This window comes from Corvus kubaryi, unplaced genomic scaffold (assembly GCF_017639235.1).
Source record: "Corvus kubaryi isolate FWS band 111438036 unplaced genomic scaffold, C.kubaryi_AGA036_p1.0 37385, whole genome shotgun sequence".
Taxonomy (NCBI): domain Eukaryota; kingdom Metazoa; phylum Chordata; class Aves; order Passeriformes; family Corvidae; genus Corvus; species Corvus kubaryi.
In genome coordinates this window covers 15,258,651-15,281,958 of record NW_024581127.1, presented here as the reverse complement: position 1 = coordinate 15,281,958, position 23,308 = coordinate 15,258,651, and the positions used below count along the sequence as shown (strand labels likewise).

The following is a 23,308-nucleotide window of genomic DNA, read 5'->3' as shown; positions in this document are numbered from 1 at the left end:
GGAAAGGGGATACAGGCAGACAAAATAAATATTTTAGGATATTATGGTAATTAAAATCTTGGCATGCTGCTTTTAGATATCTTCTTAATAGCTGGAAGTAGTCAGCTAAGCATGGTTTGGATCTGTGCTATATTCTGTGCAGTCTGAGACATGGTGCTCTTTGTGCCATGATACCTGTCAGCGAGAGCAGGCTTTGTCATTGCCTGTTGCTCAGGATGAAGAAGGTACCAGCACTGCAGCTTTTGTTTGCTGAATGTGGGTACTAGGAGAGCAGGCAAAAGCTGACTGCATGAAAGGAAGGAAGTCTTTGTATGAAGCAGCATGACAAATTAGGCCATCTGTGTTGTATTTGAAGGTCTTCAGTTCAAATCCTGTTTGGAGTAACTCTTATTATTTTACATGGATCATTAACTACTTAACACTTAATAGGTATCCTTGAACAACATTTGGACTAATGAAAGCACATAAGTAATGTATGTGATCCAGAACATTTTATAGATCAACATGGGATTTTCTTTAAACTTCCCATTCAGGCAGTGCTTCCTTTAAGCAAAGGAAGAATTTGACATTAGTGATGCAGGGGAAACCATCTAGTAATCAAAATACCCCAGTTCCTATAAATGTAAACCAGAGCTTAACAATAGCAAATGATACCCATTTATCTTCCCAGTGTACAGTATAAACAGTGTATGCCAGTAAGTACTGACATTTTCTCAAGCCTGTCTGCAGGTTTAAATAGCCAGAGGTCTTCGGTCTTACTGACAGTTTCAGAGGCAAAGAAACTTGCTACTGCCAGGTGTGCAGGCTAATAGATGTGACTTCCCTTGTTGTTCTAGGCCCTGTATTCTTCACAGTTGCCATGAATTAATTTACTGTTAAATTCTTAAAGTTTCTTCTAAACTGTTGTAGCCAGCAGCAGTTATTGTAGTCTGTGTTCCTTCAGCTACCAGCACATGTGATTTAAAGAAATGAGAGTTTTGTGGGGGAAGGCAGTTTTCCACAGATATAGCAGAGCTCAGAGATGTCTCTGGCTAAATGTATTTAACAAAGAAAGGTGAGTTCTAACTTCTGTGGCTGTGCTTTGAGTCTGCAGGCTGCAATTGCTTTCTGGATGCATTCTGATTTCACACAGGATGCAAGGCAAGTACTTCCCTCAAGAGGCAATGCCAACCAAACCACAGCTTGCTTTCCTCTGGAGTAGGAAGGGAGTGCAAAGCTGGGTACCTAACCAACCTGCTTTTCTGAAATCAGCACCAACCCACCAGGTTTTTTTGTTTGGTTTGGTTGGTTGTTTTCCCTTTACCAGCAAGAGTTCAGCTAATTCTATCATACAAAGAATTGGAGTGGTACATAGCATAGTACAAGACCTGTGAGTTAGCCCTAATCAGTTGCTTGTTACAGGGTCTGGCATGCTGTTTCTAGGAGATGCAGAGCTGAAAAACACACTTGGCTGCTCTCTGAGACTATCCCAACTGTCGGAAGGTTTTTGCTATATTTATGTATGAAATGATATATAAAAAAGAATTATTTGACCTGAACTACTTTGGGAAAGGTCTTGCCTGACTATGCCTTCAAATTTTTTGGCTAGCTTACTTTATTCTCAAGTGTTTGAGGAGTGATTGATTGTTCTGGAAGCAAACTAAAAAGATAGATTTGAAGTTGTGAGCTCTCCAGGTCTAAAGAGCGTTATGAGAGTAGGCATGTTTTAAGAGTACACATTGCACTGCTGTAGCAGCTAAGTACAGGCAGCTGCTCTTCGGACAACTTTGTTTTCACAGTTCACACAGCTCATATGTAGGAGAGGTTGATTTATGTGCAGTCTCCACTCGTTTCCATACATGTGGTCAGAAGGGGGAGAAAGAACCTGCCTAATGCAGTAAAGATGCAGCTCAATTCACTGAAGAAAAGTGTAATTTAAGCAAGTGTTTATTCCAGGAGAATGTAATTCAGGAAAAACACAAATGTATCTTAAACAATGGCTGAAATCTACAAACTTTTAGAAATTAAACTGCTGTTCCTCATTTTTTACAGGTGTGTTTGCATCCCCTTGGCTTGTCTGTGTACTCCATAAATAAGGAACAGATTAGTCTAACTGAAACGGTGACTACAGTGCTGTTTTGATTCAGTTAGTCACAAAAGCATAAAACTTTTCAGCACACATTTTTGGCAAGCTAGTCACCAGTTTTTACTTCCAAAGTATTGTCATGATCTATTGCATTTTCTGGTACACTACAAAGTCCAGTGACCAACTGGGATCTAATGGGGCCCTCATGAAGCTTGTACATCAGTCTTGTCATTGTTCTACACCTCATAACTGAATGAATAAACAGCTCAAAAAACCCCCAAGTATTACAGGAATAGCTTTATTATCTTTAAACAATTATATTACAATTTATCCATCAATATGCAAAATTAGAAGTATTAAACAACTTCCATAAAATATTCATGAATGAAGCACATGTGTGTATATACACATACATTTTTTAAACAGTGTTACTTAAACAATGACTAAGTTTTAAAATCATTGTATGAAATGTTGATAATGGATGGGCTTATTTCACAGTCAGAAAAGGACAATGCAGACCCCAGCCTCCTTTATTCTCAGCAGATGAGAGACACAGCTTTTAGAAATATCTTTTAACAAAACAGAACTCAAGAGAAAAACGTATCAGTTACCACATTCTTATTTACTGTGCATTTGGTCATATCAAGTATGCATAGAATTTATTAACTATAAAGCATATGCTCCAAATGGTGATCAGATTTTATTCCAGTTTTTGACTCCAATTCCAGCCATGTTCAGGAATCTCCAGACAAAATTCATTTTGGTAAGCATATAGAAAAGGGGAGAAAAGTTAACATGCATAGTTGGAAACCAAGTAAGCTTTCGGTTTTAAAATAAAACTGCCATGGCCAGATTTGGTTTGTAAAGTCATCTAACTGTGCCCAGAGACTGATTCTACAACAAGAAATACAGGTGTTTAACATATATTCGTAAGTGTATTGTGATGGCATCATTAATGTAATTGGTGCCTGTGGGTCCACAGTTTTCAATCTTTAAAAAAAAAATCTCACTTTGCTTAGTACATATTTGAAAGGTCACGTTTCTAAATATTCCTGTTTTTATCAGTTTGAAGATGATAAGCATAAAATGAATTAGGGCTGCAGGGAGCACATACAATGTAGTGGTGGCAGATCAGAAATAAGCAAGACCCCACAAGGCTGTACTTAGCACCTGCACATCTGGGTTACATTGAGCTTAGAGATTTTAAGGAGACAGCTCTATTTCTTAAATTTTTGAACTGCGTGTTACTGGCTTCCAGCTAATGAACAGACAATGCACAGTCATACATACATTGAAAGTACTTCTGAAAATTTGATGGTGGATAAAATAAAGTTTCTGTATACAGACAGTTTTAAAAATAAAGTCATGTTCTAGTTCATGTTTTGTTCTCCAAACCACACAAAGGCACTAGTTTACATTATGGACTAATGTCCTGCAAAACTTCAGTCAAATAAAGGAAGCTATTTTAAGGTTAAAGTGGTGCTAAAACCCAGCTGTCACTAGTAACTTAAAACAGCCACACTGGGTTTTTCAGATTTAGTGGGGGAAAATGTTTTGCCTCAGGACGCACATGTTGGGCGGGTGTGGGTGTGGGGGGGAAAGGCTCAGCCTTGAGCAAGTTTTTACAGCTGAGTTATAAACCTGGTTTATAACAGAAACTGGCAGACCCTAAAATATGATATAGAGGTATTGATACACATTTCTGTGTGTGGTAACAACATCTGTATGCACGCAATTTTTCCCTATTCTCTAATTTTTGGGTATCAAAAAGAAAAAGGATTTTGATTGAGATGTAGTCCAAGGCTGTTCTTTCTCACTTTATTCGTTTGCCAGAACACTTTCCTTCCAGCAGTAGTATTTTGGCTAGGGAGCAGGAATGTTGTCAAGATTAGAAAAGCTATTGGGCTTTGTTATCAATTTCTACCTCCTCAAAAATTATAAGCATCTCTACTTGATGTAGGTTACTGCAGAGAAAGCACTGCTTTCAAACTGGTATGGTATTACTACACGCACCCGAAATAACTATTAATTAAATCCTTTCCTCAAGGCTTTATTTTTCACCATGGTGAATTTGCTAATGAATACTTGGGCAAAATTTGGATCAACTATATACTGATAGGTTTTTGTTATAGTTGGGGGCTGTTCAGCAGCCACAGTTTGCAGAGCTGGCACTGTGGTGGTGCTGGGAGTGAGGTGATAAGATGTCTTTGTGATGTACTCCATGAGGCGGTTGTACTGCTGTTCTGACAGCCTCTCTCTGGCTCCCTCGGCCTGAAATCAGATAAGATAAAATAGTTACTGAGTATTTGACAGTAACTGAACTGTGTAGTACAGACAATAACTTCCACATTACTCTGATAAAAATCTTCCTGCTTGAAATACTACAATACTTTAAAGGATTTTTTAAAATATGAATATCCTCCTGTAGTTGAGTCCTTGGTGAATTAGTTCTCTCCTCTGCTGTTTTGGACTTCTGAGAAGCTCTAACTCTGCCATAGAAAATTTAAGCAGTATCTTTTGAGAATTGGTCAAGAGTAGAACTTAACAACAGATCAACTCCTTGTATACAGCAAAGGCATTGAAACCTCTTTTAGAAAAATGTCAGTAGCTCTTGGCAAGGCTTATCATACAGAAATTCTATTTAGCTAAAATATTTTAGGCCTTTAACTTACTTGATTCAAAATGAAGACTAGAAGCTACCTTCCAGGTGAATGTTCTATGGCAGGATATATCCATCTGCTTCTGGTAACAAAACCGTCATTCACACAAAGACATTTTTCTAAACAAAAGGGTTTTACTAAAGATGATTTGGGCATTTTGTTTCTGGAGAAGACATTAAGGGATCTGTGTTTTGCAGGCTGAAATAGGTAGAGGTTTAAGGTCCTAGCAAGAGGGATTCAAGCGACCTACCCTAGACGAAAAAAAGTACAGTGGATCAAATACTGTAATCTATCATATGGTTCCAACCACATAAAGTATTACCCAGAAAAGCTATGGGCAAACCTGGCTTTGGAAGATCAATCTGTTATGTCCTTATTTTTGAAGAAGTTGAAGATGACTATGACTAGCTTGAGAAGGGAAGGCAAGCAAGCAGGCATCAAGCTGGTTGCTTGGTTTCAAAAAAACTATATTGCAGAAATACCACCATGGATGCTACAGTAGTATGACAAGCTAAGTCATTCAGAATAGAAGTTATTTCCAAAATATGACAATGAAAAAAAAGGCAGCAACTATCATAGGGCTAGGCTTTGATGCTTCTTTATTTTACACTTGGAGAATCGCTGACCAGTTTCATTTTTGTAGGGTTTAAGATTTCCTTGTTGTACATCATGCAAAGGATTTAAAGCCTGTCTTCTGCCTGTCTTTCAGTGAGTTTTACAGGTCTTGCTAGATAGGATGATATTTTCAAACAGTGCCATTAGATTAAATTTAACATCCACAATCAATATCTTGTCATGTCTTTGGACTGCAAGACTCATTTAAATACTCTGTTGCTTATTTGAAGAAATAATTAATATGATAGATAGTGACAGGTATCACATGCACATGAAAACAGTCCCCTCTGGTTTTCTTACTATGTCTTTGGAGATGGATTTGCTGCTCAGCGAGTAGAAACACTACTGTTTTCAATCATCATCACAAAATTGCTAAAGGAAGCAGGCTCATGAACAAGCTCAGAAGTTCAAGGTTGCCTAGAAACAGCGGAAATGATGAAATGGGCAGAGGAAAGAGTTGTTTCCATGAACGACCTTAAGGGACGGAAAAATCAGAAGGCAGACTGCTGCAGCAGACTCACAGCTAACAGTGGCAACGGTGTCTGAACCACGTCTTCGGTCTGGTGGCTCAGAGAAAGTATCTCAGCAGTCAGTCTGTTTCAGCAGGTGAAAGGAGAGAAATATGCTGAAGTACCACCTATGTAAACTGGATTTTAAGTTACAGGGTAAATATTGCATGTAGGTGGCTTCACACTTTTTCCTGATTTCTCCAAGGGAGGTAAGCCCAGGGGCAGCTGGGTTCTGCCTCCACATTGACCAGAAGATCCTGCTTACCAAAGGAGATGGAAATGGTGCTGGCATCCCACTCACCTACTCTTGTGAACCCATTCTTCATTCAGCCCCAGGCTATTTTCCACAGATAAAGTGTAATTATTCAGGAAGAAATATTAACTATTGTTGGATGGTCTTCCAAAGTAACTGGGACCCTGCTTGCTTCTAGATGACTTCATCTGTAACTGTCTGCTTCAACAGCCAGTTTCAGTTTGGCTTATATTGTCAAGATGAAATATTAGAACTGATGCCATTCTACATTTTTTCCTAAATGGGACCTAAGATTGTCACTAAGTGTCCACTGCTTTGACCAATTACTGTGTCAATATCCAGATCATTCAAGAACTCAAAACTTGATCAAGGCTTGCTTAATGCACCTCCTAGAGGAGTATTACAGATATCATGTCCCTTCATAATACAAGGCCATACTTCTGGGTTAAGAACTCCAGTATTTTTCTAAAATTCCTCCCATTATGGTTTATAAAGAATAAGCCTTCAGCAATTCCACAGCAGCTATTACACCTGTGCTGTGCAGTCCACTGATGGGCTCCTCTGTGCACACTGACTAAGGAGATCCAGCTCTTCAGGATTTTTTTTCCATTGCTTTGGTAAGTCCGAAGATTGGTTTTCAGCTCCAAAGACAGTAACACGTAGGACTGTTATGAACACCCTGTTGCAGATCGTCACAAAAAAAAATCTGGAATATGTGAAATTCCAGGGCCCTTTAATTTTTTGTTGTCTTCTTGATGTTATGAGCTATACCAAGTGCAGCTGGAAGAGCAGGCCTTTTGAGTTTGACATCTGTCTGGAAACAAGCAGTGTCTCAATTACTTTGGAAGATAATCCAAATACAATTAATGCTTCCCTTTCAATAACAAACTTGTCAGTGCCAGAGTTTTTAAGAATCCATCCAGGCTATTCCTATCCAGATGGATTGAGTTATATATTGTGGAGGCGAACAAGGCATCAGGCAAACCTATTGCTGAAGGAGTCAAAATATGCTCTATAACATCTCTGGTGATTACAGCTGTAGAATAACTCATGTTTTGTTTCTTAACTGTTCCAAGAAGCTGAGGAGAGGGAATGGGAGAAACTGTTTTGGGCAGAGCTGAAACAAAACTTTTGGCAATTGTTTTTGTGAGCAGTAATCCAAAAAAGTGGATTTTTATAGCCTTGAAATGAAATGTTTCAATTTTTTGTATTATTTCTAGCATCTCTGACTAAATTAATCAGAAAAATAGAGATAACTTACATTTGGTAACATTAGCTCTACTTTCCTAAACTCCTAACATTTTGGTTGACCTGACTGGGCATTTTCCAGCTAAAAATTGAGGCCATCTTTGCAAATGTGATCATGCACAGACATGTCTGCACTTCAGCTGAGGACACCTTCAGTGCAACACAATGGCCTACTATTAGTACTGAGGAGTTGTGCCTATTTAGGCATCACTCTGCAGCTCAGAGGCTGCTCATCTGCAAGTCACAACTTGTTCTTAAGGTTTCTTTTCCTAGTCTGAAGAGTTTGTAGAAGCTCTTGTCAGGGAGCCGAAGGGAAGCTCTGGCTCCCATCAGCACCAGTGCTGCACATGACACCTCAAGGACCACAGATTCAGCTGCAGAATCACCAAGCATGAGATTTCCCAATCCACTAAAAAACCATAGTAAATATTATTTTAAAAAGAGTCTAAGTAATTACTAAAACTGTATATGAAGCTTTTTGGAATCTTTTATTGTGTAGCTGCCTTAGCTGCCTTAACATAAAAAAATTCAAACTTTATTCTCTTTTTCTTTCAACTGCTAGTCCTTACAGCACATTAATTTTTTACAAGAATTTCAGTATCAGTGTCTGCATTCTGAAGGAATATTTTGCCCAGGTCTGTTTTGTACAGCATCACTCAACATTTGCTGTCTTGCCATCACTGACTTGGCTCCACCTGGGACACATGCACTTTTCCCATGCCATATGTTTTCACTGCATTCTCAAGAGCCTGTGTCAGCAAAAGAGATGCTGTATTTAGGCTGGGGGGCTCAATCCTAGAGTTGCATTGCTGCACCACTTGAGTAGGACTCCCATATTTCCATCCAGAACTTCAGTAAAAAAAGATGTATTTGGTGCAGTACCTCCAAAGGAGGGTGTTATGAGCGCATTTGTGTGGGAACATTGGACTCTGCACATGCCATGCAGGGTTGCTCTGTGCATTCAGGGGACCCACCTGCCATAAATCCTACACATTCCTAGCTGTAGCAGCTGTGGGAACTGGAATTAGGCCCCCTGTCCCTCGCCTTCCCTTCTCCTAACAGGCAGACCCTCTGCAACCTCCATCACCCACTTGCAGCAACCTTTGGGCAAGCTGCTCTTCCCCCACAGCAGCAGCCTACTCCTTGCCCCTTGGATAACCAGATGCAAAGACAAAAGCCATCACACTCCAATCCAATAAGAAAAAGATCTGGACTGGTGCTAAAGTTAGGATTAGGATAGGTTGAGTGCATCCAGTGCCTTAGTGAGAACAACTTTTCATCTTCTTCTCTCCAGGACAGTAGCTCTGGACTGAGCAGGACAGTCTGGACTCTGATAGTCTGATGTGTGCCTCCACCAACCACTCAGCACTCAGGGACAAAAAAAGCTGAGCTTTGCCCACTTGCTTCCCAATTTAAGTAACTCCTCATGTAGCTTTGTGGTGAGAGAAGGCAACTTCAGTCAACAGTTCTCTGTGAGACTGAGGTTAGTGGAAAGACTATAAATATAAATAAGAGAATTCAGCACTAAAGAAAGCTTTCATAAAAATATTCAAGTGCTGTTGCAACACAGATGAAGTCCTTGCTGAAATCAATGGCAAAACTCTTCAGTGACTTCAGCAAAGTCAAAATTCAAAAGGATTTGACTGAAGGTGCTCCTACTTTTTGTCACACCTCATACTTCATGGGCTTTTTACATGTTCTTTTCTTTTATTTGAAGGAGAAATTTCTGGTATAGCAGTCTATAAACTACCTGTCACACTTTTATAAAAACTGGGACATGCATGTTCATTTTTGAAATGCTGTCTCATATGATTCTACTTGAGAATTTAATGCAATAAACATTGTTTCCCTAAGGTGTAAACATATAACATTCTTCTGCCATTAAAAGAAGGTAATTAACCCAAAAACCTCAGCATTCAAATGGCTTAGACATCCTTCAACACGAAGATGAAGGGTTTATGCTCTTACTGGCAAACACTTGGTGCATGCAATCTCAGAGATGAACTAATCTAATTTAAAGCTAGCATTTGAAGAAGAAGGAAGATCTAAGGAAGTAAATACAGCCAAGCAAGACCACTATTCTAGAAGAGACAAGCTAAAAACATGCTGAAAGGAGCATCAGCACCACTGAACTGTTAAGGAAATTCCCAGAAGAATAAAAGGAACTGCTTTTGCTGGGACTTTGTAGGCACAGGGCACAATGCTGACTTGCCAAAAAATAAACACCTTGTGCATATGTAGCCATGAGAACCTTTTCAGAAAAGAGGTAAGCACCAAGAAACCAGACTTCCTCTACTTTTTCCCTCAGAAAATTCCTGTCATAGATATGGTGTATCACAATCGATAAGAGGATAGAAGGGATGAGACACATTCCTTTCATCCAAGGGGCAACACAGCCAACTATGAGGTGCAGGTCTCCTGGTTTGGCACTTTGACCTCTGACCTCCCATCCCAAAGGGGAGTATCCCCACTGCCAAAAGCACCAGCCTTAGTGTATCTTCTTTGAATGAAAAACATACTCAGGTCTTTACCTCCAAGTCAGAAGGCACTCTCTGTTGTTTTAGCTGAACCTTCAGCAGATCTTTTTGCTGATCATCTTCCAGACAATCGATTTCAGTCACGGGGAATGCCTGCTGCTGCGTGTCTTCACTGATGCTCACGACAAAGAGCACCTCTGAGGTGAGCAGCAAGCATCCTTCATGCTGCTGGCCTGATCCACTCACAATCATGACATCTAAGGCCATATGAACCTCTGGCCTTCCCAGAGATTGCAGCATTTTCCTGCATCACCAGGTTAAAAAAAGAAAAAAAAAGACAAAAAAGAACTAGTCAGTGTAGTGCATTGGATCCTCCAGGGCTTATTTTGATCACTATGTTTTTACTTAAGCGTGTAGCTATCACCTACAGATGTAGAATAAGCCAGGGACTGAACTTCAAAACTCCATTACTGAAAGATGTAGGACTTCAGATTTAAAGAATGAATGTGAAATTACTACTTATCAAAACCCCTTAATAACTCACTGCAAAAGTGGCCTAATATCTGTGCTAGGTTAGCCTATTTCCCATCCTATTTCCTTGATAATAGAAAACTTACCCTGAGAAGTGGCTTAGAAATACAGTGCAGAAAATAAAGCTATCTTCACTAACAGCTGTTTCTGGAGATGTGCAGTATTTTTCTTGGGCTCAGTGCAATGATAAATAAGTAAGAACTCACTGAATACCATTAAATAAAGATCAGCTCTGTAGTTTCAAAGCTGGATGCAGATCAGCAGCCCATCATTTGCAGATTGGGTTTCTATGCACTACCTTTGTGTTTAATGTTCCTAAACAAACTGCCATAACTCAGCCTTTCCTAGGGAAGCAGCCTGTTAACTTGACCAGAGGCCAGAACCTATTAATAAACAATGTGGATGTAAAAATGAGCAATTGTCTAAATAATGTTACCAGACGTATTTGACGTGGCTGTTTGGAGCCTGCTCAACATGTTGATCATTTGGATGAGAGCGCTGCTTGGGAAGCTGAGAAAGTCCAGCTCCATGCAAAATACCTGTGGTAAGAGAATTCAGGTTTTTTAGTAGTTGTTGTCTACAAAGCAGTTACGTGTTGCAGTGATGTCATCTGTTTAAAGCAGTTCATAAAATAGTGCAGATCCAAAATGATGTCACGTCTCTGGAAGCTGTAGTCAAGATAATTCATTAAATATTACAATGCAAGAGTTGTGCACTTAACCCCTGTGATCTTGAGTTAGCAAGAAACAAAAAAACCCCCACTGCGTGTTCTATGAATCAGCTACACTCTTGCAATCAAGAGAAACATAACACTCCTGAGAGCCATCACTTCAGAGCAGGATTGGACACATCACTTAGGATTTATGTAGAAAAAATCAAGATCATTGTTAACTTTCTTGCTTAATATTAAAATACTTTCATATACGTGTCATGATTGGTACAAATTAGAAGGCAAGTTTGCCTACATACTGTATTTAAATATTCAGTTACTTAATCCAGCTGTTAAACACAGATCCATATACATTTATGAGATCTCCTGGGGCATATGGTTTATTGTGAACTCTTCTTAGTGCCAGCACAGAATGGAGACTACAAGCAGCAGTCAAGCAGGTTTCTAAAGAGACTCTCCAAAGCTGAAGATGATACAGTATGTATGATTTCAGATGGCCTGTAAACTTTCAATGATGAGGTATGGTCACCAGAAAGAATGAGTGGGTTGCAAAAAAATTCACAAATTAAGTAGTTTTAAAAATTTTTACATGACAGACACAAAGTAGGTTGTGCAGCAAGCACTAGTGTTATATAGTTTGGTGCAAAGTTACTCTTTAACAAATATACTTCTTTACAAATAAACGAAGAGACTTTCTTTTGTCTAAGCATTCCAAAGGCATTTTTGCATAAGGGTGTCAATAACTTAGATTCCCTCTTACACAATGGATAATAATTTAAATGAAACATCAGCAATGAAAACAAACCCTTTAATTTTTAGCACACATGTTGATGGTAATACTTAAAAGCATCATCCCAGTTGTAACAGTTGGCTTACCGAGGTTCTCAGCATTATGTGAGTGAAAATGTTATTTACAGATGGAGACAGAGAGAACATGTGTTTATTTCTGTGTGGTCCCCCACCCCTTGGTCCCCCCCAAGAGGCACAGTACCACTTCCAATTCAGTTGTGGGTAAGAGTTACTTGAACTCTTGTGTATTTTCCTCTCACGCACTGCCAGCTATTATTGATACTGTTTTTATGTTTTTTCCTGGCTAACTCTTTTTGTCACATGGTCGTGGAAAACATGCTGTCTTATATACCATATCTGCAATGAAAAGTGTCCCTCTACTACAATGAGTTTCTTAATAAAGATGGCAGCAAAATTAAATCTAGAAAAAATAATGCCCAAATGGGCAGCAAAGCCAACGCGGAGACAGCCAACAACGGAAAAAGCCTTCTAATTTTGCTGATAGAGGTTTTACAGCTATGGGATGTATAACTCAGGACAACAGTTACTATTTATGCTCATACAAACAAGATAAAGTTAATTTGAAAGAATTCTAATAATTGTTTCATTATTCTCTAACTAGACGGAATGAGCTGCGAAACTTGTGGGCAGCATCCTAAACTTAAGCCCTATGAGAACTACTCATATTCTAATCAACACATCACAAGCATAAATATTACTAGCGATTAAAGTCTTAAATATTCAAGGTTTGTCTGGTATAATTAGTGAGGTGAAATTATTGACACATTGTCCTTCTATCAATAGATCTTCCAGCTTCTCTTCCCTGACTCCCTCCAGCCAGCATTTCTTCTTAAATATTCAAACTGGAAGCTTTGATTAATTGATACTGGAAGCAAAGAAATTAGTGTATTTTGGTATTTTATTTTTATCTTTTACACTTTTTGTTCGTCCAGAATTATTCCCATCAATTTGAAAGGATTTAGCACCACTGCCATTAAGTGCCAAGTCTAGTTGGAAACCCCACCTCTGGTTGCTAAAAGGTTACCCTTGTATCTGAACACAGGGCTGTCTTCTCATGAAGCTCCAGTTTAAAGGGGATGCTCTTACTACATGACTCACTTCTTTCTCCCAGCAATGCAACTCACTCTTTGCGTAGAGATAGCACAGCTCTTTCCCTGCCATAACAAAGCAATCTCAAAATAACACTCTAATTGGACATAGTGTTGCTCTAATCCTTTTATGTCAAAAACTATTTTGCAAGCACATATGTTTCTGTAACTAATTCTACTGTATTCCAAGAATTACTTCATGCTTTCTGCATTCTGTGTTTCTGTGGCTGTACATCGCTGATCAGTAACACAAGCGAGAAGCACAACACGATGGCGTTTCAGAAAAGCAGCACAGCATTTGTAAGTATTTAGTGGTGGCATTTCTGAACCTTTCTCTAAGTCACACAATACTGAGCTGGATAAGTAAGAACACAGCAGGTTGTAAATGAAGTGCATTTTAAAATTGAAATGGAGATGTTGGATATACAAAACTCACCATAACCTGTCTGGGAGACGAGCTCAGCTGCCCCTCCAATGGGCTTTGTGAAGACGCCCATGATCCCCTTCCCCACACCCGAGATGACCCCTCTGGCTTTATGCCCAGCTGAAGCTTGGGCCTCAGATACTCGCTGAAAATTCTGCATTGGCTGATCCACAATCCCAGCAATTGCACCTGAAAAAACAAGAGTCTCCAGTAAGTAGCAAAGATTAATATTCCAGAATAAGACGAAATCTTACTACTGGACCTGAATATTGCTTGGATTAGAGACCGTACCCCATTCTTATACAGCTATTTAGCATGTGACCAATTAGCTAAACACTGCCTTAGCTTCAGTTTAGTTAGATCTTAACCTTTTTTTTTCTAAACATTTAGATCACCTAACCTTACAGTATGTTTCCCTCTTTCAACTACTTATGCTAAATGCTTTTGCTGAGTTAATTTAATTTGGCTCATTCTGTGTCACAATTCTGAGAATGCTGGTCTAGGAATAAAATCCTCCAGTTTTAGATGACTTGAGCTGCTGTGGAAATGAGATTTTCACATAAGTGTGAGATTGACTTCATGAGAATAAAAACTGCTTGTATTCAATAGATCATTTTTATATCCTCTTCCACTGCCAGAAATGTTCATAAGCTAATGCAACTTTTGATATATTACTAAGATTACCAGAATTAGACTTTGAGACATTTTGTTACTTTTTTTGTGAAAACCATCATATTTTACTTTAATGTGCATGGGTCAAACTTTTACAAGTGACATAGTGACCTTCCCAGCTTTTAGTATCAACAGAGAACTTCAACTTAAATCTTCCTAAAGTAAACAGGTATGTGAGGTGGGACATTTCTTTGATCTTGAGTTTACACTAGCCACTTAACCACAGACATGTCTCTAGTTGTTGTAATTTTGATAGATAAGCTATTTGGAAATCACTAAGAGTACGAGGATTGGACAAAGCGACACCGGTCTGCTCGATCCGAGGTGCTTTGCTCAGTAAAAAGCAAGTTTGCAGTCTCCTTTGCCAGCTCTCAGTTTGCACCTGCAGCTGCAAATATCAAGATTAAACAATTATTTAAGGAGTAGAACTGAGTGTCATCCTGGTTACCAGGCATTTTCACTGCAACCTACACATCTTTGAAGGTTCTGCTTTGTGTGTGGAAGGGAATCCAGGCATAATTCCACAGAGCTGGACAATCACAACCGAGGTATTTGGCCCCTTGTGTTTACCAGCGTGACATGCACTAGGCAGTGAGCTGCTAACTGGTTTTCAGATGTTTTTAGTTACTGTCATTGGATAAATGAAAAAATTGCTGACTTTGAACAAGAACTAATACTGTACTTGTGCAGTTTTCTGTCCAAAGAAAAGACTAGGATGAGAAGCAGCACACATTTCCCCAGATCCCTGTCCCGGGGATACTATCTATCAGCAATTCAAGAAACTTGCATCCCCCATAAATGCCTTCCTCTCCTCTTAGAGAGACTTCTTCCAACTTCTGTATGACTAGCTGTTTGATAAATGCATAGTATTTCCACAGAAAATGCTGGTCTATCTTTAAAGTGATGCCTGGTTTTAATTGAGGTCACTCACTGAAGCTGAGTGCAGCTGAACATACACCTTTTGTACCATAAAGGCCATGAAGGTTTTTCCTTAATGCCATGCCATTGAAATGATACAATTTTCAATTCATTAGTACTTACCAGCTGTTCCTGCTGCTTGACTAAAATAATATCCCAACACCACATGACACAATTGGGATTGTTTGTCCAGTCTTTAGTGAAATTGTGATGCATTTGAAGGCATAAAACAATACTTGGTGTTCTGCTAACTTACAATATTATACTACCCTGTGACCTCCTTCACCCTATCTGTTGAGGTCATCCACAACAACTGCACTTTCAGAACAGAAGTTATTGCCTTATAAAACGTAATCCACCTAAGTCCTAGCACTAGTAAATTATTTACTGCAATACACTTGAGCAAAGTTATAAGGTAATAATAAATAAGAGCCTACTCCAAAGGACCTGTGGCATGCTCCAGGCACTGCTCAGCTGGAATTAGGCTCAGAAGACAAGGAAATGGAATGGAAACTGCTGGGACTGTGTTATATAAGATCATATATACAGTGCCCCCCATAATATATAGCTTAATTAGCCAGTTTTTAGTAATACCACAATTTCTGTTACTCTGGCATTTTATGCATGCTCTGAACCTCAAATCCTTTTTGCAAGTCTCGTTGTTCTACCTGCAAAAATACAACCAATGATCTCTTCCTGAGTAATTCCTTATCTTGAATTGCAACTCACTGCCGTAACTCATTTATGTGCCGTGGCCATGCCCACAAATCACAAAATAAACTATAACCTTACTCCTTTCATTGAGGAGTGGCTGGTCCTACCACCCTTGCGTGGGGAATCGAGATCTGTGCAGCTCCTTTCCTGTGTGCATCATGTGTGGGCAAAGGAAAGAAACACAGGCCTGAGCAACCTCAAAACCCAGCAACAGTGAGAGAGTGGTGACACACACGTGAGGTTCAGGGCACTCCTCACACCAGAAACTGTGCAAAGCACATCTTCCCTGTGCCTGTACGGTTTCTTACATTCTAATAGTTCTTGGCAGGAGCACCGTGAGAGATGGACTTACCACAAAAAGTCTCTCCCTGTCAGATTTCAGTAGGGTATCAGGAAAGCAGAGCATGGAAACACATGTAGTGGTTCCTCCCTTCCCATTCTCATTCTCATACTCTCACACGGTGTCCTACTGCTGTCCCTGTCCTTTCCCTGTAATGTCCCTTGACCAGTATTTTTTTATTAAATGAAAACATTCTCCATTTTTCTTTTTTTTCCTTACCCTAGGCATTTGATTTTATATGCATGTCCACATATGTACACACAGATTATGCACGTATAAAGAAAACCTCAATAAAATTAAACACCAAAGCGACAAAACAAAAACATATTCTTCCATTACTGGACCAAAGAGGTTCCAGCAACAACATAACATCTGCTAAACATCAGATGGGGTGCACTCTGGTTAATACATGTTGCTCAGTAACAATAAAAAAGTTACTTTGATAGCTACAAAATTCAGATAGTTCAGAATATATCACTGGATTACTTCAAGAAGAATTTGATTATGGGCAGCAACTGGTTTGTGTGCAGACTGACAAAGTTTGGTGAATGCAGCACAGCTTACAGACCTTGGCAAAGCTCAGACTGCTTGTGACAAACTCTTTCAGAGCAAGACATAATTGGAAAACATCCCCCACTAAGAGAAACTGGCCATGCTTTGCCATGAGACTGGAAGCTGGCCAAGCTGAGGCCATTTTGCTTCCTTTTCTCTGTTGTCCTTCAGGACTGCCACAAGTGTTTCACACCAAAAATGGCTGAATCATAGTCTCATCACAGCAAACATCACAAAAATACAGCTCAAAGAAAAGAGCACCTGTTGCCATGCATTAATGTATTTGCACAATTAGTGTGTGCAATAGCACACAATTTCAGGATTAGCACTGGCTTGTGGTATCTTGTTTTGTAGATAGGCAAACAAAGAGTGGCCCTGATTCAGTGATAGTTCACAGCAAGAACAGCCACCACCACCCATAATAACAAAAATCTGAGCTTCTGAAACCCAGGCTTTGCCTTCTCTACCAGGACAGTTACACTGTCAGTCAATATGACTCAATCCACTTCCCCAAAAGCAGGAAGGAGTAACTGAAATGTTGAGCACTTCTGCCACTGTAAATAATAGCTTTCTGAATAGTTGTCAGCTTTTTGGTTATTCAGATATGCTCAACTTCCTAAAGGCAGCCACTTCAATATAATATTTTTTACTAGGACCAGTGGTTGAAAACACAGCCTATAGTTTCAATAGTCTCTTTTACATGCTTATAAGTTATTATTTTAACTTTGACCCTGTCATGCAAAATGCAAAAGATAGTTCCTCAGTGGGGAGTCAATCATCTAAATATTTTACAAACAATTCCACTGCATTTTTGTCTAAACATAGAAAAAAACACACCTATCATAAGTTGTTGCTTCTTTTCACACACAAGTGTTACTAAAATGACCCAGAAATCTCCCCCAAACTAGAAAAGAAGGCAACAGCTGGCCAAAGATAACAATCAAATCAAACAACACCCTGACACTGCTTGAGTCATTTAAAATGAGACAGGACAAAGCACTTAAGAATGTACCACAGGGAACAACTTGCACTGAGGAGGAGATGAGAGTACATGATCTTGGCCCTGATTCAGCAAAGCTCTTAAGCACATGCTTAAGTGCTCTGCTGAAACAGGGCCACTGTGAGCCAGATTTTCAGAAAAATCAGAAAGGCAACTCTACTTTCTGGGTAGATACCACAACGTATTGGTGAACTGAGGGCTCTTACATGACTTCACCTGGGCACAAAATCTGCATTTGCAATTGTCTTAGCTTCCTGCATGGGTCAGATGGCTTCTATGAACATGAGAGTACTGTGACTATCATAGAAATCTCCTGCACACTTTTCCAATTTTACAATTAGAAAGTAATATAAATTACAGCTTCAAATAGTTGTGCTTTCTGCATTTCTGTGCTCAGAAAACTTTTTATCCTTGCGAGGGAAAATAACTGCAGCTTCTCTTTGCTTCGTTATGGATGAAGAACCTGAAGTGCTTTTAGAGTAAGCATGTTCATGTTTATTCTGAACACGCTGGTGAAAAAAAGCACAGTGATACCGTCCCTTCAACTACGACTGGTTTTTTTGGGGGAAGCCACAATATTCTTTAAACTAAATGGTCAGGACAGAAGCACCTTTCTGACATGTTTGTAAAAACTGAAACATAGGTCTATTCATAATTTAGGTCTTGACACAGTTTATATGAATGCTGCTGCCTATACAGAGGAAACATGCTTTTTAAAAATCAGCTGTAAATAAAAAACTGATACAAAGTAAGTGGAATATTTCTTATCTCTCCCTTAGTGAGAGTTCCATATTTGTCATGTCCAGCTATACAGTAACTGTAGCTATTTATCTGGGTGCTTCACTGCCTCCACTGCTAAGAAAAGAGGTATTTAGCAGTGAGCAATCTCTAAATAATAACAGTGGGAGTAAGAACAAGACCCTAGCTCGTGGAGGAGCACTGTTTAAATGCTAATATGAAGCTCGAAGTTTCTAACATGAAGTCTGATTTCTTAGGAAATCAGGGACACTGAAATTCTAGCTCTATTTTTTTGCTTTCCTTTTAGCTCGGGTGTACTCCCGCGAACCACGGAATCCGTGTGCGCAGGGAAGTGCAGGAATGGCGTATTTGTGCATGTATGTGACGAGTTCCCAGCTTTCTGGAACAGCAGGAATTTTGCCTTGTTACAGCCAAAGCTACAAAGTTTTGCGCTTTACTTCAGGCTGTACAGCTGATGTTTTTAGCTCTGAAGGGCTCTAGTGTGTCAGTGAAGGGGATACAGACACCATGTTACCTCGATGCTTTATTAATAACTGAGCCAAGATCACCAAACCATTTCACCAGCACATACACTCCAGGCTGACAGTGCTTCTAAAAGTATAATCTTTCATCCAGCAACTCAACCTGACTGCCCTTAGCCCAATAAAACAAGAGGGAAAAATAAAACCTCCTCCAAACTGCCTTTGATTTGCAACACCAGTAACAGCTTACTATTGGGACAGTGGCTACTAATATATGGAATTTCTCCTTTATGCACATTTCTCCCAGGACACTCGCTTGCCGGTTTACAGGCATTATCAAATGACAATGCTTCACATCATCTAATGTTATTGCTTAAAATAATTCCCAGCAACTTAACCCAAACTTGTAACATTTTTACCACTTCCTCTTTGGGGCTTTCAGGGTTGCGGTTGCAAATTTAGGAGTTGTGTACACTACTGAAGATTAGGAAACAGGACAAATCCTTTCAAGCTTCAACTCTTCTAACCTTTTGCACTGGACTGCTTTTGGTCACTTTGATCTCTAAGAGATTCATACTGTTTAATACATACTGAGGAGCTCTGCCAAACAATACAGTTCTGCATTCCTTTGCTGTGTGACAAGTCAAAGTAACCTAGAAAATCCAGCCCTTACTGCAAAACTTCTCACAGAGACTTTTTCCACTGTGGGTTAGTTTTCAAATTTTTAGGTACTATTTTGAAATGGATAGACTAATCTTCACTTCTAACCAAACCACTTGGCTGCTTGATGAATAAAATTACACTGAATCAGGATGATCTGGGTCTCTTTGTAAAAGCAGAATTCCTCATCAAAGCTTACTTAACATCTGCACTAAGTTGAAGTGGTTTTCAAACAAACCCAAGAATCCCTGATATCTACAGTGCTGCAAAAACAAGCAGTTCAGAAGGCATTCCTATAATTCATTGGAAAGTAAACATCAGCATGATGACGTCTTCTTGTTGAATTAGTTACAAGTCACGCTGCCCGATGCAGAATTATTCTTTTTTTCCCTTCAGATCTACATCATGTACCAGCGAAAATATTATTTCACAAAGAAAATGCAAACTCATTCTATATCTGCAATTATTTTATCAGCAAAAATCATATACAAAACTCACTAAATCTTGATAAACAGTATCTAATATACATACTGTGAGGCTTTTTCACAAGAAGACACCAACCCCCCCCCCCCCCAAATTTTGAATTATAACTCACAGTTAGAAAAGGCTAGTGAGCAGATTAGGAAGCAGTTATTATCACTTAACTTGATATTTAATAGTACATTACCTAGAAGGCTAATGCCTAAACGAGAGAGCCCCTGTCTCAGTCCTTCTCCCAGGCTCTCTGGAAGCTGCCTTCTCCATTCTTCTTGTCTGTTGTAATGCTCCTCATCCAGTGACAGCCTATCCATATTCCGAGCAAGACTTGTTGCCAAATTGGTAATTGATGTCAGTGTACCTAAACGCATGGAGATACACATTTGGGTCTGGATCAAAATGCTTTAATTTAAACCACAGAGACATTGTATGCCTCACTGCAACACTGAGCTTATGAGCAGAACAGCAAGTCAAGTGAACAGTCACCCATGTGTAACATGCTTTACTATTTGTTAAGCATCACCACGCTGCTGCTACGGTCCACGTCACGCCTTTTACATTAGCCTGCTCCAGGTTTGCCTGGCCGGTGGGAACAGAAACTCATCTGAACATCTTTCTCCAGTTCCCTGACTTGTGTGAGGCTAATCTAAATGGAGAGGGGGGTGATGGAAAGGTAAACAAATATTTACAGAAGGAGTCGTGAGGCCGTGTCCTGCGGGAGGCTGGAGCAGAGGCTTGGAGCAGCAGCCAGCGCCGGGGCAGCCACTGTGTCTCTACGGCGGCTGGAGCCACGCGATGGCACTGTTTGTACAGCTTTGCAAAGAACAAGCTCCTCCTGTTCCCATGGCAGGCCAGCCCCACTGTCAAATCCTATCCACGTACTCCCGCAGTTATGACAACTGTATCTACTTTTTTTCTTTAAATAATAAATATGATGAGGCGACTGAGTGTAGAATTTCTGATGGCTTGCAGAAGTGCAGAACACCTTTAATACTTCTGCAGTTATCACATGAAACACTTGCTGAGTGAATATCTATTTCCCACTGTGAGGTTTAAAATTCTGAAGTTTCTGAAACATTCTCATGCACTGCAGTAAAGTGGTGATCTGTTTAATACATGAGACATTACATGTGATCTTGTTACCCTCTTAGCTTAGTTAAATAGGAACTGTTTGGTCTTTGAGCCCTGGTACCAGGATTTCAACTGGCACTGTCAGAGCAGCACAAGATATGGCAGGGCCGGGAGACTGAAGGATGGACAGACTTTATTGCTTAAAACTTTAACAATGCATGACAACAAAGCAGTAGTTGGAGTAATAAAGTGAAAGCTCTACCTTTGGAAATGTGTTTTACAAATGATGTTGTTCCTCTGGAAACTCCACTGACAAATGCTCCTGGGCCTCTGGTCAGCCCTTCATAGGGGAGCCTAAAGAAATCAGCTATGCCATTCCCTATGCTTCTCACCAGACTAGCTGGGCTTCCAAGAATTTCCAACGATCCAACAACCCAGCCTGTGTGGAGAAACAAGACACATGTTACAGCTGCAAAAACTGCAGAAGCAGCAGTTGTGAAAAGGTTATTCCTTAATTATCTTTTTCACACTAGAATTCATTGCATTATGATCTTCCTTTGAGCAAAACACAGGAAATAACTCATCCACTATGAATTCAGAAATGGCAATCTTTCATACTTCGTAAATCAAAGAAATCCTTTTGGCAAACTCACAAATAGCTTTAGAATTACTTCCTTCCAGGAGCTTCCCGTATTTCTGCTAAAAGTGTGTGAGGGAGGCGGATGCGAGAGCCTCACAGCTACAGAGGAATGGGACTGCAAGCTCTGATGGTTGGGTTGGTTTTAGACACTGTAAGGTAGCGTTGTGATTTCACATCCTTATGTGATAGAATTGTGACAGGGAGTTTACACTGATACAACGTACTGCTTTACAGGAGTGTGCAGGTCAATTGCTTGATGGAGTGTTAGGAAAAGGGATGCAGATTTTTGACAAGTGCTTAAGAAGTTATTTTAAATCCACCCCAACCCTTCTAAGCTGATCATTTTCTTTCAGAGCGCAGTGAAAGCCAGACAAATGTCTTCTGCTCAGTACAGTTGTGTAAACAGCAATGACATCTACATGCTGATTAGGTTACTCATAGGGGAGTATTCCTTATGCATATCCCAGGAGAAGTATCTGCAGATCTGGTTTCCTATATAAACGCAGGGTTGCCAGCAGCTTGCTGGATGGCTGAGCACGCAGCAATCTGTTGCTGGAAAGCTATTTGCAGGTCTTGTCTTTCTCAGGCTGGTAGGCAGCAGATTTATTAGGGAAACAGTGCTGCATAACTCTTTTTTTGACAGCCCAAAGAGAGCAATTCAGAAATGGCAATAAATGTGAAACAGGAACTGTTTGGTCTTTGAGCCCTGGTACCAAGAATTTCAGCTGGCACTGTCAGAGTGGCACAAGGTGTGACAGGGCCAGGAGACTGAAGGATGGACAGACTGGTCTCCTGCTCTCCCATGAGGGCCCTTGATCTGCGCTCTGCCCTCCTCATTCCCATCTCATCATTGAAAACTCCTGCTATCCAGATGCTTTTCTTGTTTTCTTCTAACCCCTCCCAGTCATTCCTGTAGATGGCTGAATCATGAAACTGAACAGAAGAGAAAATGTTACTCATATGAAATGAATTAATCTCATACTATCATTCTAAGCTCCTGGAAAATCTATTTTCTTGTTCAATCTGTCCCACATTTCAGTTCTGGCAGGTTGAGAACTCCAGTACTTGTAATATAAAAAGCGGGAACCAGAGTGGACCTAAGAGCGAGGGTGTGATGGACTAGGAAAACAAAACCCAAGTGCTACTGGCAACACAATGAACAGAGCAGTAACACACACTGTGGCCCTGCTGTCCTGGAAAGGAGCACCCCCTGCCAGTCCTTTCCTGATGGGGCCAGAGGAAGCCAGAGCTCCAGGCTGGGCCTGCAATTCCCTCGCTGTAGGACTTTAAATAAATTATCTTTGCCACTGTGTGAAGTGCTGAAAAGCTGGAGGGGTGGGGAGGTGTTGAGATGTTTTTGGGAGATGGGAGAGATGTTTTTTCTGATTTTTCTGATCAGTATTATTGCATTAATTCCTTAGAGCCTTTTTTTTCCCCAAATATTCTTGACATTCCTTGTACTACATGGTGGTGTGATGGAAAGTGGCTACAGGACACTGCAGTTTAGTGCCTTGGTGCCCTGCAACATCCCCAGCAGGTACCACCAGGCTGGGACATGGGGGACTCCAACTCCACTCACCTGCTGGGCCAGCCAGCATGTTCAGGAATGCAAAAGAGATAAAATCCAGGAATGAAAACAGTTAAACACAAAGCTGATGGGTTTTCCGCTAGGCCAGGGATGGTTTGTTGTAATC

The 23,308-nt window shown here is 40.1% G+C and overlaps 1 protein-coding gene across 5 annotated transcripts in view; it reads right to left on the bottom strand.

Annotated features, from left to right (window-relative positions):
- Positions 1-2,347: 2,347 nt before the first annotated feature.
- The window catches only part of VPS13B (vacuolar protein sorting 13 homolog B), a 437,572-nt gene continuing 416,611 nt past the window's right edge, over positions 2,348-23,308 (bottom strand). For all 5 annotated transcript variants that reach the window (XM_042036377.1, XM_042036379.1, XM_042036375.1 and 2 more), the window contains 6 exons: positions 21,237-21,413; positions 20,094-20,264; positions 13,363-13,539; positions 10,795-10,897; positions 9,882-10,131; positions 2,348-4,336 (listed from right to left, as the gene is read on the bottom strand). In XM_042036377.1, coding sequence (XP_041892311.1) covers positions 4,091-4,336; positions 9,882-10,131; positions 10,795-10,897; positions 13,363-13,539; positions 20,094-20,264; positions 21,237-21,413 — 1,124 coding nt within the window. In that variant the 3' untranslated portion in view covers positions 2,348-4,090. The remainder of the gene's footprint in view (positions 4,337-9,881; positions 10,132-10,794; positions 10,898-13,362; positions 13,540-20,093; positions 20,265-21,236; positions 21,414-23,308) is intronic.